The 13437-nt window shown below is 41.5% G+C and overlaps 1 protein-coding gene across 2 annotated transcripts in view; it reads right to left on the bottom strand.

The window, feature by feature from the left end:
- plxdc1 (plexin domain containing 1) overlaps positions 1-5795 on the bottom strand; it is a 92894-nt gene extending 87099 nt beyond the window's left edge. The window contains exon 1 of one of the 2 annotated variants that reach the window (XM_021565397.2): positions 5069-5795. In XM_021565397.2, the coding sequence (XP_021421072.2) occupies positions 5069-5144 (76 nt within the window). In that variant the 5' untranslated portion in view covers positions 5145-5795. The remainder of the gene's footprint in view (positions 1-5068) is intronic. The other variant, XM_021565398.2, reaches the window with a different exon arrangement.
- Between the last annotated feature and the right edge of the window lie 7642 nt (positions 5796-13437).

Genomic DNA, 13437 nt, shown 5'->3' with positions numbered 1-13437 from the left:
AAATGAAGGTAAACTAAACAATGTAATTAAATGGAATAATAATGCAGGCTATACCAACTGAAGGGAACTAACAGTTAACTGGCAGTTGAATATGTGTTGTTATTAGACCTACTGACAGTCAATACTGATAGTGGCTAATGTTTCACATGATAGAAATAGGAAACAGAGAAAGTCGGAGTAGTCTATAATTAAGACATTTGACAGCGCCGATCTCTCCAAGTTAAAAGGCTGTACAATTTAATTTCTGCATAATGGCACAGCATTTAATAAACTATACTGTGGGAAAGTTGATATGTTGATATGTTTCAGTTTGCTGCCATATGACTGGTTTCACATTTGTCTCCGGCGATTATAAGGTCAAATAGATCTAAAACAAGTGTAATTTATATTTACAATTCCTTTATCCAAATTGATTACTCATTTACCTAGCTATGCATAGAGAATAGTGTTATTTCTATCATAAAAAAAGAGGTAGATGCTTTTTCCACTTGGAACCGGTAGGTTTGCTGGACGTTATTCCTGGTTTCCTCACGTGTACAGGCGGTGGAATTATTAGGGAATTAAGTCATGCGAACAACAACTTACAGACGCACACAAATAATGACTACGTCTCCTCTGCCCAGACACGCATGCTCAAACCCCTGTGGACAGACAAAGAAAGGGAGAACGGCCAGAGTTTAAGTCAGTAAAATCACTTTTAATAAAAGGAGATGGCTATCTTTGAGGTGGAGCAAAATGTTTCTTGGGGACTGCTAATCATTATAATCACTGTGGCCTTGTGACTGAAACAAATATGGCTTCTGTTCATGCAAGTTACACTCTTACGGGGAAAAAACCACATAATTTCACGTGAAATTCCACATGAAGTGTTCCAAAAACACGTTTTCACATTCAACTGAAAGGTCATAGGGGTGTGGGATAAAAAGGTGTTTATGTTGCACATATCATAACATAGAGAAGAGCTTTTCTCTGAAAATGGAAATATGATTAATATGATTTTTAAATCGTGTTTTAATTCTATCTAAATCTGTTTCATTGCTCCCATCTCTCACTGCAGTTACGGATGCACATACAATATGTGCCCCTGGCCCTGACTTCCCATGTTAAAATTTGTGTTTTCACATGTGCTCATACAGTGTCGGATTTAGGCATCGGAGACATGGGCAGCCGCCCAGGGCGGCATCTTGTCGGGGGCGGCGTGGGGCACCCGCACAAAAAAATAAAATAACAAATATTCAGAATGGTGACATTTGCGTGATCGGTTTTCTATCGCTCATTTGCACGTCACGTCAATGACATCATGTCACCGTGTGGGACTGTGGGTCAATTAACCTTGTCGGAGTGGGTGGGTGGGTGGGTGGGGGGGGGGGGGGGTTGACCTCAGGTCTCCTCACTGGAAGCCCGAGGTAGTGGGAGCGGGGGAATCTATCAAATAGCGCACCTCTAACTTTGTACAGTGCTAATTCAATTAGTAATGCAATTTAGTTTGTGTGTTTCTTGTTTGAAGTGCAACAGTGTAGTAATCAGGTTCTCTTCTTTATAAGTGTGTTATTCTATTTGTGTATTTTTTGATATAGGATTTGTGCAATTTAGTTGTATTTGTGTGTTTTTTGTTAGCAATAGGGTAATAGCGTAATAATTTGGTTCTCTTTTTTATTTGTATTTATATACTACAATTTCTTTCCATTTGTTTTTGTTACTTCATTTTCATTCATTTTGCATATATATTGATATAGTTTTAAATGATTATGATTATGATTACTATGATTATTTATTTGTGTTGTTCCAAATGTCTGAATAAAAATGACAGTTATTGCAGAATGGTGCTTTCTTTTGTGGGGCCACACAAGCTGGGCGCCATACAAGCTAGAACCGCCACTGTGCTTATATGTTAAGTGTAGTTTCATGTTATCACGTTACAATTGTCACATTTATTTCACGAGATGTTTTCACATCTGCTTACCTGTTGTTATGTGTGTTGTTTCATGTTATCACGTTAAAATTTGACATCCCCATGTTGTCACGTTTAGATCCAGATCCAGACTCATTGCAGAGAATAAGCTAACGTCTGTGGGGGCGTGGCGTAGTGTTTGGAGTTTGGGTAGCCAGGCAACAGAAATTGCTTCTCCAATATAAATCCTTGATCACATTTGTAAGCGATGTCATGGGGATGTTAGCTAGCTAAGCTCATGAGTAGAAACACGTCAGCGGGTCTAACGGTCATGTCGTACTGAACTGCACATTTCCAGGCATCCAAATCAAAGGCAATCCTTTGACACAAATTAAAACATGTCAAGTTGACACTTTCACAAAGTTGGAGTAATACCATGTTCATCTATTTAAAGGAATAATCCACAAAAACCTATATTTTTATTTATTTGGGGGTATTATTACTCAGCAGGTCAGCAATTAACTTCTCAAAATATAGGACTTTCAAAAAACTGAATGTCAATAGTCACATTTTTTTTTAACTAGGCATGTCAGTTCAGAACAAATTCTAATTTTCAACGACAGCCTAGGAAAAGTGGGTTAACTGCCTGTTCATGGGCAGAATGACAGATTTGTAACCTTGTCGGCTCAGGGATTTGAACTTCCAACCTTTCGGTTATTCGTCCAATGCTCTAACCACTAGGCTACCCTGCCGCCCCATCACATCATCAAAATATAGTTGTTTTTTATCCAGAAAATGAACAACTATAAGGATTAATTTTTCACTTCTCTCATTGACTTTCCAAATCCCAAAACCTAGTCTGTTGAGTCTGCTTTGCGAGGCATTCCTGGAAGTATCGGTCTTTTGGGGCTTCTGGGTTTCAAAACTCTGTGGCCAAACCCATATTGAGTGGGGCCTGTAATAGTTTATAGGGGGCAATAGAGTTAATATGAGTTGGATTCACTGCTGTCTTACAAAGGGCTTTATTAACACCACTATCTTTTTATTGACTGTTCTTCAATCAGGGGTGAGTTTCCCAGACACTTTGTAGCACAGAGATCATCTTAAAGGGATAGATTCCCCGTTTTTTTTGTCCCAATCTTAATCATTTCCTTGCCCCGAGTGAAGTTTTTTGACGATTTGTCACAGCAGTCCATTTAAGTACTTTCTAGGCAATGGACCAACAATGGTCTTAGTGCTACGAATGTTTCAGGAAAATCACCCAAGGTTAAGTGACCTAATTCACACAAATTACCTCAGGGAGAATTGTGTTCACATGTAGTCATTCTACAATGGTAAACGCACATGCTACATTCTTCCCTTTCCAAAATATATGAAATCCTCATGCCATCATTATATAACATTTACAACCACCGATGTGCCCACAGAGAGTGACAAACGTCTTGAGTGTGTTCCAGGTTGCCTATATTTGCCAGAGGCTGCAGACAAGGGATTGAGCTTCAGATCCATATGGTCATACAGTCAAAAGATGACGATAACAGCAAAATGGCTGTTCAACCACAATTGGTGTGTTTCCTCGTTGTTCGTTTCAAAAATGCTCTGGCTGTACTTGGTCTGCACACGATCGGGTTGTGCTCGGTACGCACATGCTTAGACAGTTCATGCCGAAGCTGCAAATGCTCAGTTTAGGCTCGTTAAATGAGTGCTAGATAAACATGTTTCCTTTTCTTAACTCCTTTCACTCATCTGCAATAACTGGACGGATGAAAGTTCACCAATGTCCACTTCAATTTGAGTCCTTCATTTTTAACACAAAGTCATAGCTGATCTTTGAGAACCTTTTGAGCGCTCTTCTGAGCCCTCCCAGGTGTCTATTACGTCATTTTTTATTTTATTCTCAATCCCGAGACACCTAACTGACCTTTCAAAGCACTTCAAGCTAGTCTCCATCAGAACCAACTATGTGATTCGAGGGCTCTAATGTTCCTTTATCCTGTTGTCTCACCATCATCTGATTTGTGGATGTTCCTTTAACATTAGGCCAGTTCTTCCATCATGGACCTGGGTATACCTACATGGTGGGCAGGCTTATGTTCCAGCCGAGCATTAGCACCCCTGCATCGATAACACCCCTCGATAACAATATCTAAATCATGTGTGTGATGGAACTAGAAGGCTGTACATCCAGTGGTTTTCCACGACCAGGATCGAGGAACACTTCATGAGGCATGACAACCTCTTCATCCAAGGGGAAAGCACTGTTCTCTTGCCAGGCTCTGCTGTTGCGATATGGGGCCCCTGTGGTGGGCATATGGGGCTGGGGTCTGTCTCTTCTCACTGGGGGCCCAGAGGGGCCTCTCTGGGCTGGGCTCTTCACTGCAGAGCTGGGCCCCTGATCAGAGGGAGGGGGACCACAGGAGAGGGCAGTGAATCTAGAGCAGCACTGATTGTAGGAGGAGGAGCGGTGGAAGAACGGAGGCTGCTAAAAATACTGCATCTCCAAGGAGTACTGAAATACACACATGCACACGCACACACACACACACACTCATAGGCAAACACTGTGACGTGGTTGAACAGACATAAAGGTGTTTGCACACACAGACACACACATACATACTTTCCCTCATGCAAATACACACACACACACACACACACACACACGCACACACGCACACACATGCATGCATACACACACACACACACACACACACACACACACACTCATGACTGGTGATGAGGACAAAGAGTGGGTAGAAAATCAAATCCATCACAGGGCCTTCAAGTATTTCCTCTGACTCACAGAGATAAGTTTCGAAAGGACTGTTAGCCTTTTAGCATAGCTTGCACAGATGTTCAGAAGAGTAAGGCTTGGCCACATATACAAACTTTTGTCCATGAATCGAAAACAAATCTCTTTCACACACACACATTCTCTTTCTCTCTTTTTCTCTCTCTTACACACACACACACACACACACACACACACACACACACACACACACACACACACACACACACACACACACACACACACTTTCACAGTATTTTGACAGTGGGAAGTTAGTTCTGGGACTATTTACCTCAGGTATGTAAGTGTATTGTGTGTGTGTGTGTGTGGGTGTGCTAGTGTTTGTTTGTGTGTGTGTGTTCATGTGATACAAGTTGAGATCTTACCTGTTCGCTCCTGCGCCCAAATTCTCCCAAACTGTGCCTGGGATAGACAGATCAACAGAACAGCACACAACCCCATGTCCACACAGTAGAGTGCGCTCCCTCCTTCCTCCTCTCTCCTTTTCCCCTTGCACGCTTACTTCTTCAAGGAAAGGGTGCCTACTCCTCCTCTCGCCCACCTTTCCTCTCTCTCCTTTCACTCTCACTCTTCTTCCTTTTTTTTTTTTGGTTCTTGCTTTTTTCTTTTTCTCACTCCTCTCTCTTTCTCTCTCACACTCGTGTCTTTGTTTCCTCCTTAGTCTAAGTCCTGGGATGTTGTAGCCATGGTAAAAGAAGAGTTGACAAACAGTACAAACAGCTGATGAGGTGTTGCAGGTTTTCTGCTCCTTTCCCCGTCTCTAGCTCTCCTCTCTTAGTTTTCGGCCACCCTCCCTCCTTTTTCTCACTCCCCGCGTCTCTCTCTTTCTCTCCCTCTCCTGAGCACTGCTCTGATTTAGACACAGGGCTGAGACTACCCTACATAGAAATATTTATATATTTCTTCCACAGAAGCTGCCAGGCACGTGGCACCCTCCTGTGGACATCCGTCAAAACAAAAACGAACTAGTCAAACAGTAGAACTGTGCGACAGGAACGTGTGTTGATCCAGTCTCTCAAATAATCAGTCATGTTTAAAATACACCAAAACATAAAAATAAGCTTCACTCAACACTTGCTATGGAGCAGTGACATCGGACATTGGATCCTTTATTGGTGTATTACGCCGCAACACTCATAACTGTGGACATTGGATGTCCATGTGGCTGAGAAAAAGTAGTGCCAACACCAATATTTAGACACCCCTACACTGTGCCTCTTCCCATCCCCATGGCGACTGGAAGGAGTAGGGTAATTGTGTTGTGCGTTGTTGGCACACTGTTAAAATGAAGTGGAACAAGTCTGGTAAAATCCTGCACAGCTGTTGTGGATGATTAAATGTCAATACTCCCACGGACTCTACAGCCGAGGAGAGCTGAGCAAAACACGTTCTCTTTCATTCTTTTAAAGACCGATGAGCACAAACGCACACAATGTGTACTGGCACAGGCGAAGACACACACACACACACACACACACACAAAGAGGTTTAGTGCACACACACACAAAAATAGGTTTTGCGCACACACAGACCTACACTAAAACAGAGGTTTTAGTACACACACACACAGCCCCTTTTCAGGCTGACTCGTATGAGACTAACTGCAGACAGAAATGCTCATTAGATTGTCAGGAAATGTAGGGAGACTGTTGGAGGATGGTGGACGTCAGGGCTGAGAATGACACTCAGAGGGTTCAGCAAGTGAGCTGCAAAGGTAAGTTATCATCCTGTCATGGTTAACCTCAGTTTGCAAAATGATCCTATTGTTCTATCTTCATTTTGGGGGTGTTTCAATCCGTAAAGCTGAAGTTCAGCGCTATAGCGTGATTGAAATTTGCGGCGACTGATTTCACTGTAAACGCTGCATATGTCGGCTCAATCGGAATATACCTTTAAATTACAATCGAGCTATAGCGCTGAACTTCCGCAATATGAATTGAATCGAGCCCTTGATAATAAACAACACTGTCTAAATAGCCGGCTGTAGACAGACAAAACAAAGTTGGTTTGCCTATTGTTGGGCGTCCAAGGAAAACGTATATCTCACTTTATGTGCATGTATGTCACTTGTGCTCCCTCTCCGGCTTCTAGGTCACCAGGCTGCTCGTTATGGCGCACACCTGTCACCATCGTTACACGCACCTGCGCGTCGTCAGACTCACCTGGACTCCATCACTTCCTTGATTACCTGCCCTGTATATGTCAATGCCTTTGGTTCCTTCCCCAGGCGTCATTGTTTCCAATTTCTGTTTCATGTCTGTGCGTTGTTCGAGGTTCTTTCGTATGATGTTCCATTTATTTAATTAAAACACTCACTCCCTGAACTTGCTTCCCGACTCTCAGCGCACATCTTTACAATGTATGTGAATGTTATGTTTCCATGTTCTGTGAAAGTTTCATGACTCTATGACTAATATAATTCATTTAAAACTTTTAAAGATTTTCCAGGATGCAGACACTGTTTTTGTAAAAAGGCATGTGTTGATCTACAAAACACAATTCACACAGGCCCCGATTCCAACTTACTGTAAGAATATACAGTATGTGCCCTTTCTACATGTTTGGATTGAAGCATTTCTCAGTCGTTTGTTTTCAGACCTTATGCAAGTGCGTAACTTGTGTTAAATACATTTCATGGGAAACTTAACCACCTGGTAGGGCATATTTTTCAATATTTACTCAAATGAAAAAAAACAAAACAACATCTTAGTCATTTAATTTTTCCTAAATTATGTTTTAGAGGTCAACAACATTTTGCAATCTTGTCATTTCCCATTTTAACTTTTTTTTTTAATATATTTTTTATTTCACCTTTATTTAATTAACCAGGTAGGCCAGTTGAGAACAAGTTCTCATTTACAACTGCGACCTGGCCAAGATAAAGCAAAGCAGTGTAACAAACAACAACACAGAGTTACACATGGAATGAACAAAAGTACAGTCAATAACACAATAGATAAATCTACAGTGCCTTGCGAAAGTATTCGGCCCCCTTGAACTTTGCGACCTTTTGCCACATTTCAGGCTTCAAACATAAATATATAAAACTGTATTTTTTTGTGAAGAATCAACAACAAGTGGGACACAATCATGAAGTGGAACGACATTTATTGGATAATCCAAACTTTTTTAACAAATCAAAAACTGAAAAATTAGGCGTGCAAAATTATTCAGCCCCCTTAAGTTAATACTTTGTAGCGCCACCTTTTGCTGCGATTACAGCTGTAAGTCGCTTGGGGTATGTCTCTATCAGTTTTGCACATCGAGAGACTGACATTTTTTCCCATTCCTCCTTGCAAAACAGCTCGAGCTCAGTGAGATTGGATGGAGAGCATTTGTGAACAGCAGTTTTCAGTTCTTTCCACAGATTCTCGATTGGATTCAGGTCTGGACTTTGACTTGGCCATTCTAACACCTGGATATGTTTATTTTTGAACCATTCCATTGTAGATTTTGCTTTACGTTTTGGATCATTGTCTTGTTGGAAGACAAATCTCCGTCCCAGTCTCAGGTCTTTTGCAGAATGGTCCTGTATTTGGCTCCATCCATCTTCCCATCAATTTTAACCATCTTCCCTGTCCCTGCTGAAGAAAAGCAGGCCCAAACCATGATGCTGCCACCACCATGTTTGACAGTGGGGATGGTGTGTTCAGGGTGATGAGCTGTGTTGCTTTTACGCCAAACATAACGTTTTGCATTGTTGCCAAAAAGTTCAATTTTGGTTTCATCTGACCAGAGCACCTTCTTCCACATGTTTGGTGTGTCTCCCAGGTGGCTTGTGGCAAACTTTAAACAACACTTTTTATGGATATCTTTAAGAAATGGCTTTCTTCTTGCCACTCTTCCATAAAGGCCAGATTTGTGCAATATACGACTGATTGTTGTCCTATGGACAGAGTCTCCCACCTCAGCTGTAGATCTCTGCAGTTCATCCAGAGTGATCATGGGCCTCTTGGCTGCATCTCTGATCAGTCTTCTCCTTGTATGAGCTGAACGTTTAGAGGGACGGCCAGGTCTTGGTAGATTTGCAGTGGTCTGATACTCCTTCCATTTCAATATTATCGCTTGCACGGTGCTCTTTGGGATGTTTAAAGCTTGGGAAATCTTTTTGTATCCAAATCCGGCTTTAAACTTCTTCACAACAGTATCTCGGACCTGCCTGGTGTGTTCCTTGTTCTTCATGATGCTCTCTGCGCTTTTAACGGACCTCTGAGACTATCACAGTGCAGGTGCATTTATACGGAGACTTGATTACACACAGGTGGATTGTATTACTCATCATTAGTCATTTAGGTCAACATTGGATCATTCAGAGATCCTCACTGAACTTCTGGAGAGAGTTTGCTGCACTGAAAGTAAAGGGGCTGAATAATTTTGCACGCCCAATTTTTCAGTTTTTGATTTGTTAAAAATGTTTGAAATATCCAATAAATGTCGTTCCACTTCATGATTGTGTCCCACTTGTTGTGGATTCTTCACAAAAAAATACAGTTTTATATCTTTATGTTTGAAGCCTGAAATGTGGCAAAAGGTCGCAAAGTTCAAGGGGGCCGAATACTTTCGCAAGGCACTGTATATACAGTGTGTGCAAATGGAGTAAGGAGGTAAGGCAATAAATAGGCCATAATAGTGAAGTAATTACAATTTAAAAAATTAACACTGAAGTGATAGATGTGCAGATGAAGATGTGCAAGTAGAAATACTCGGGTGCAAAAGAGCAAAAAAGTAAATAAAAACAATATGGGGATGAGGTAGGTAGTTGGGTGGGCTCTTTACAGATGGGCTATGTACAGCTGCAGCGATCGGTAAGCTGCTCAGATAGCTAATTCTTAAAGTTAGTGAGGGAGATATAACTTCAGCGATTTTCTAGGTTTATTCTAGGTTTTCTCACACGTAAAGGTGGTGGAATTATCAGGGAATTATGCTGTGTTCATAACCAAGTGGGAAGGTGATATTTATCATATATGACTGGGAAAATTTCACTTGAACGCCCCTCCAACTGGTAATTATTAGTGGGAGACTCGTCTATCATCCCTGAGCTCCGACTTCTCCCACATGCTGACCTCTGACGGCGCCTACTAAGGAAATTATCTCAACAACAGCATTTATGGGCAGTTAAATGCAACAAAAAACATTACATATAAAGGCAATCTATTAATATCGTTTTTGAACACTATAATTTGTTTACAAGAGTGATACTATAGCTGAACATTTAGTTTGGGGTTTACGCAGCTTGTTGGCCATTAGCCAATAAGCTTTTGTCAATGAGTTCAAAGCAAGTGAATGCATCCAACTGGTATTTACAACTTCACAACTGGTAATTACCACCTTCCTATTTGGTTATAAAGCAGCATTAAGCCAAAATCAGAATTCTCTTATCTGTAGACACACCTCTACCACACCTCCATTTCAGGGATATCAACCCCAAACGTGGACCAGGTTGGCACTTGCATTCCCCCCATGCTTTAGTTCAAGGTCAGAATACTCACGGAGAAGAACGGGCATAACAAAAGGAATTAAGTTCCATTTAAGAGCGCGTATCTCAATGATGAATTCCCCAGCGTTCAGTGTAGCACATACAGAGTGGATGAAAACTAGGGCATTTTTGGAATGAGATTCACTGCAGAAATGTTGACCTTTCAGACAACTCATCCCGAGTGAGACAATTTTGCTCTTCCTCTGTCCCAAGGTACAATCCATAAATCGACTGAAACAGAGCGCTTATGAGAAGCTAATAACAATCAAACTTGATGGCACTATAAATTGTAATCTATTTTGGATATACTATTTGTGGAAAATATATTGGTAGAGATAAAATACGGTAAAAAATACACCTGAACGATAAAAAAAGGGGAAGGTCGGGACGGTTCTGCTGCGCGGGCCACCAGTTGCAGGCCCATCCCTATAACAAACTGTCCAGAGTTTCATGTTTGTCTCTTCATTACCTCTTTTGATTGATAGGCCTTGTCAGTCATGGTGTGTATCCATACGTTATTCCTCTTTGTCCTTTTTCCATGGCTGGAGACACTATGAAAAGAGTCTGCCACTGTGATGGACCTCTCCATTCCCCCAGGATGCATTGCTGCCATGCTGCTGGTCTAAATTATGGGCGTCCACCTCTGACAGGCAGAGAGAGAGAGAGAGAGAGAGAGAGAGAGAGAGAGAGAGAGAGAGAGAGAGAGAGAGAGACCTCTCCATAACAGGGCTTATCTGAAGGTTGAGGAGGCTGGGGTGTGCAGGGACAAGGAGGTTGTTTGACAAGTCATGGATACAGCTTAATTGAAATAGAGCAGTGCTTCCCAAACTTTTTATAGTCCCGTACCCCTTCAAACATTCAACCCTCTAGCACCAGTTTCAGTGCACTCTCAAATGTTGTTTTTTGCCATCATTGTAAGCCTGCCACACACACACACTATACGATACATTTATTAAACATAAGAATGAGTGTGAGTTTTTGTCACAACTCGACTCATGGGAAGTGACAAAGAGCTCTTATAGGACCAGGGCACAAATAATAATATAATAATAATCTATAATTTTGCTCTTTATTTAGCCATCTTACATATAAAACCTTATTTGTTCATAAAAAAATGGTGAATAACTCACCACAGGTTAATGAGTAGGGTGTGCCTGAAAGGATGCACATCACTCTGCAATGTTTGTTTGTATTGGAGAGAATCTCAGTCTTAAATCATTTTACACACACAGTCTGCGCCTGTACTTAGTTTTCATGCTAGCGAGGGCCGAGAATCCACTCTCACATTGCTACGTGGTTGCAAAGGGCATCAGTGTCTTAACAGCGCAATTTTACCAATGCAAGAAACTCTGAACGCAGCCCTATCCATAAATCTGGCAGTGGCTTCTGATTAAAATACATTTTCACAGTACCGCTTGTTGCAATTTCGATGAGGCTCTCTTGTTCACATATCGGTAAGTGGACTGGAGGCAGGGCATGAAAGGGATAACGAATCCAGTTGTTTGTGCGTTTCGGGAAAGTACCTGCGTAATTGTGCACCCAGCTCACTCAGGTGCTTCGCTATATCACATTTGACATTGTCCGTAAGCGTGAGTTCATTTGCACACAAAATAATCATACAATGATGGAAAGACCTGTGTGTTGTCCTTGTTAATGCAGACAGAGAAGAGCTCCAACTTCTTAATCATAGCCTCAATTTTGTCCAGCACAATTAATATAGTTGCGGAGAATCCCTGTAATCCTAGATTCAGATCATTCAGGCGAGAAAAAACATCACCCAGATAGGCCAGTCGTGTGAGAAACTCGTCATCATGCAAGCGGTCAGACAAGTGAAAATTATGGTCAGTAAAGAAAACTTTAAGCTCATCTCTCAATTAAAAAAAAAAAAAATGTCATACTTTGCCCCTTGATAACCAGCACACTTCTGTATGTTGTAAAAGGGTTACATGGTTGCTGCCCATATCATTGCATAGTGCAGAAATACATGAGATTTCATTGACCTTGCTTTAACAAAGTTAACCATTTTCACCATAGTATCCAAAAAGAGCCTCTCTCTCGGTGGATGCTGCAGTGTACCCAAGTGGCGTCGGGAGCAACTGCTTGCACTCGTGTTACCACTCCACTATGTCTCCCAGTCATGGCTTTTGCCCCATCAATACAGATACCAACACATTTTGACCACCAAAGTCCATTTGATGTCACAAAGCTGTCCAGTACTTTAAAACTATCCTCTCTTGTTGTCCTGGTGTCCAGTGGTTTGCAGAAGAGGATGTCTTCCTTAATTGAACCCCCCCCCCCCCCCCATAAATGTAACGGGTGTATACCAGGAGCTGTGCCAGACCCGCCACCTCTGTTGACTCATCCAGCTGTAACGCATATAATTCACAGGCTTGTATGCGAAGCTGTAACTGTTTCAAAACATCTCCTGCCATGTCACTGATGCATCGTGAAACAGTGTTGTTTGATGAAGGCATTGTCTGTATAGTTTTTTTGGCCTTTTCTCCCAGCATTGTCCCAGCCATATCCGCGGCAGCAGGAAGAATGAAGTCCTCCACAATAATATGGGCTTGCCTGTCCTAGCTACTTGGTAGCTCACTATAGAAGAATCTTCTAGCCCCTTCTTATTAATGGTATCTGTTGCTGTTATACATGTCTTACTATTTGAAAGTTGTCCTTATTCTCACTGAAAAAACTCCCATTATTTATTTTTCAAATGGTCATGTTTAATTTCTAAATGTCTGCGCAAGAGTGAAGGTTTCCCGTGAGAGAGTAACGGTTAATGTGATTGGATGTTAATTATTTGACTAGGCTACCTGTATTTGACATTGTGTTGTTATTTCGCTGAACACTAGATGGTTTCATTTTATTTTTGGCAGTGCAACAAGGCTACTCAGGTGAGAAAAAAACCTCACCCAAATGTATAGCCCCGTTGGAAAATATAAATGTACTGTTTCAAAATGTGAAGATAAAAAATAAAAAAATAAAAAAATGTATTCTTTGGCGTACCCCCAACGGCAAGGGTACGCGTACCCCAGTTCGGGAATACCTGCAATAGAGGGTTGTACAATAGGGGATTTGGGCCGACAGTATGATATAATAGTGGTGACGGAGAGAAAGAGTAATGTGCTAGGATAAAACGGTGAGAGGGGGGATGGGTGGACATAACCTAAAACCTATATTGCGTTCATTGGGTTAGTGAAACACAGAAATGGGGGGATTTCACAAAGTTATGAATAATTTCTTTTCCCAGCTTTTAAG

The sequence above is a fragment of the Oncorhynchus mykiss genome, chromosome 16 (genome assembly GCF_013265735.2).
Source record: "Oncorhynchus mykiss isolate Arlee chromosome 16, USDA_OmykA_1.1, whole genome shotgun sequence".
Lineage (NCBI taxonomy): Eukaryota > Metazoa > Chordata > Actinopteri > Salmoniformes > Salmonidae > Oncorhynchus > Oncorhynchus mykiss.
The sequence above is the reverse complement of the archived record's forward strand: the minus strand, read 5'-3'. Positions and strand labels throughout refer to the sequence as shown.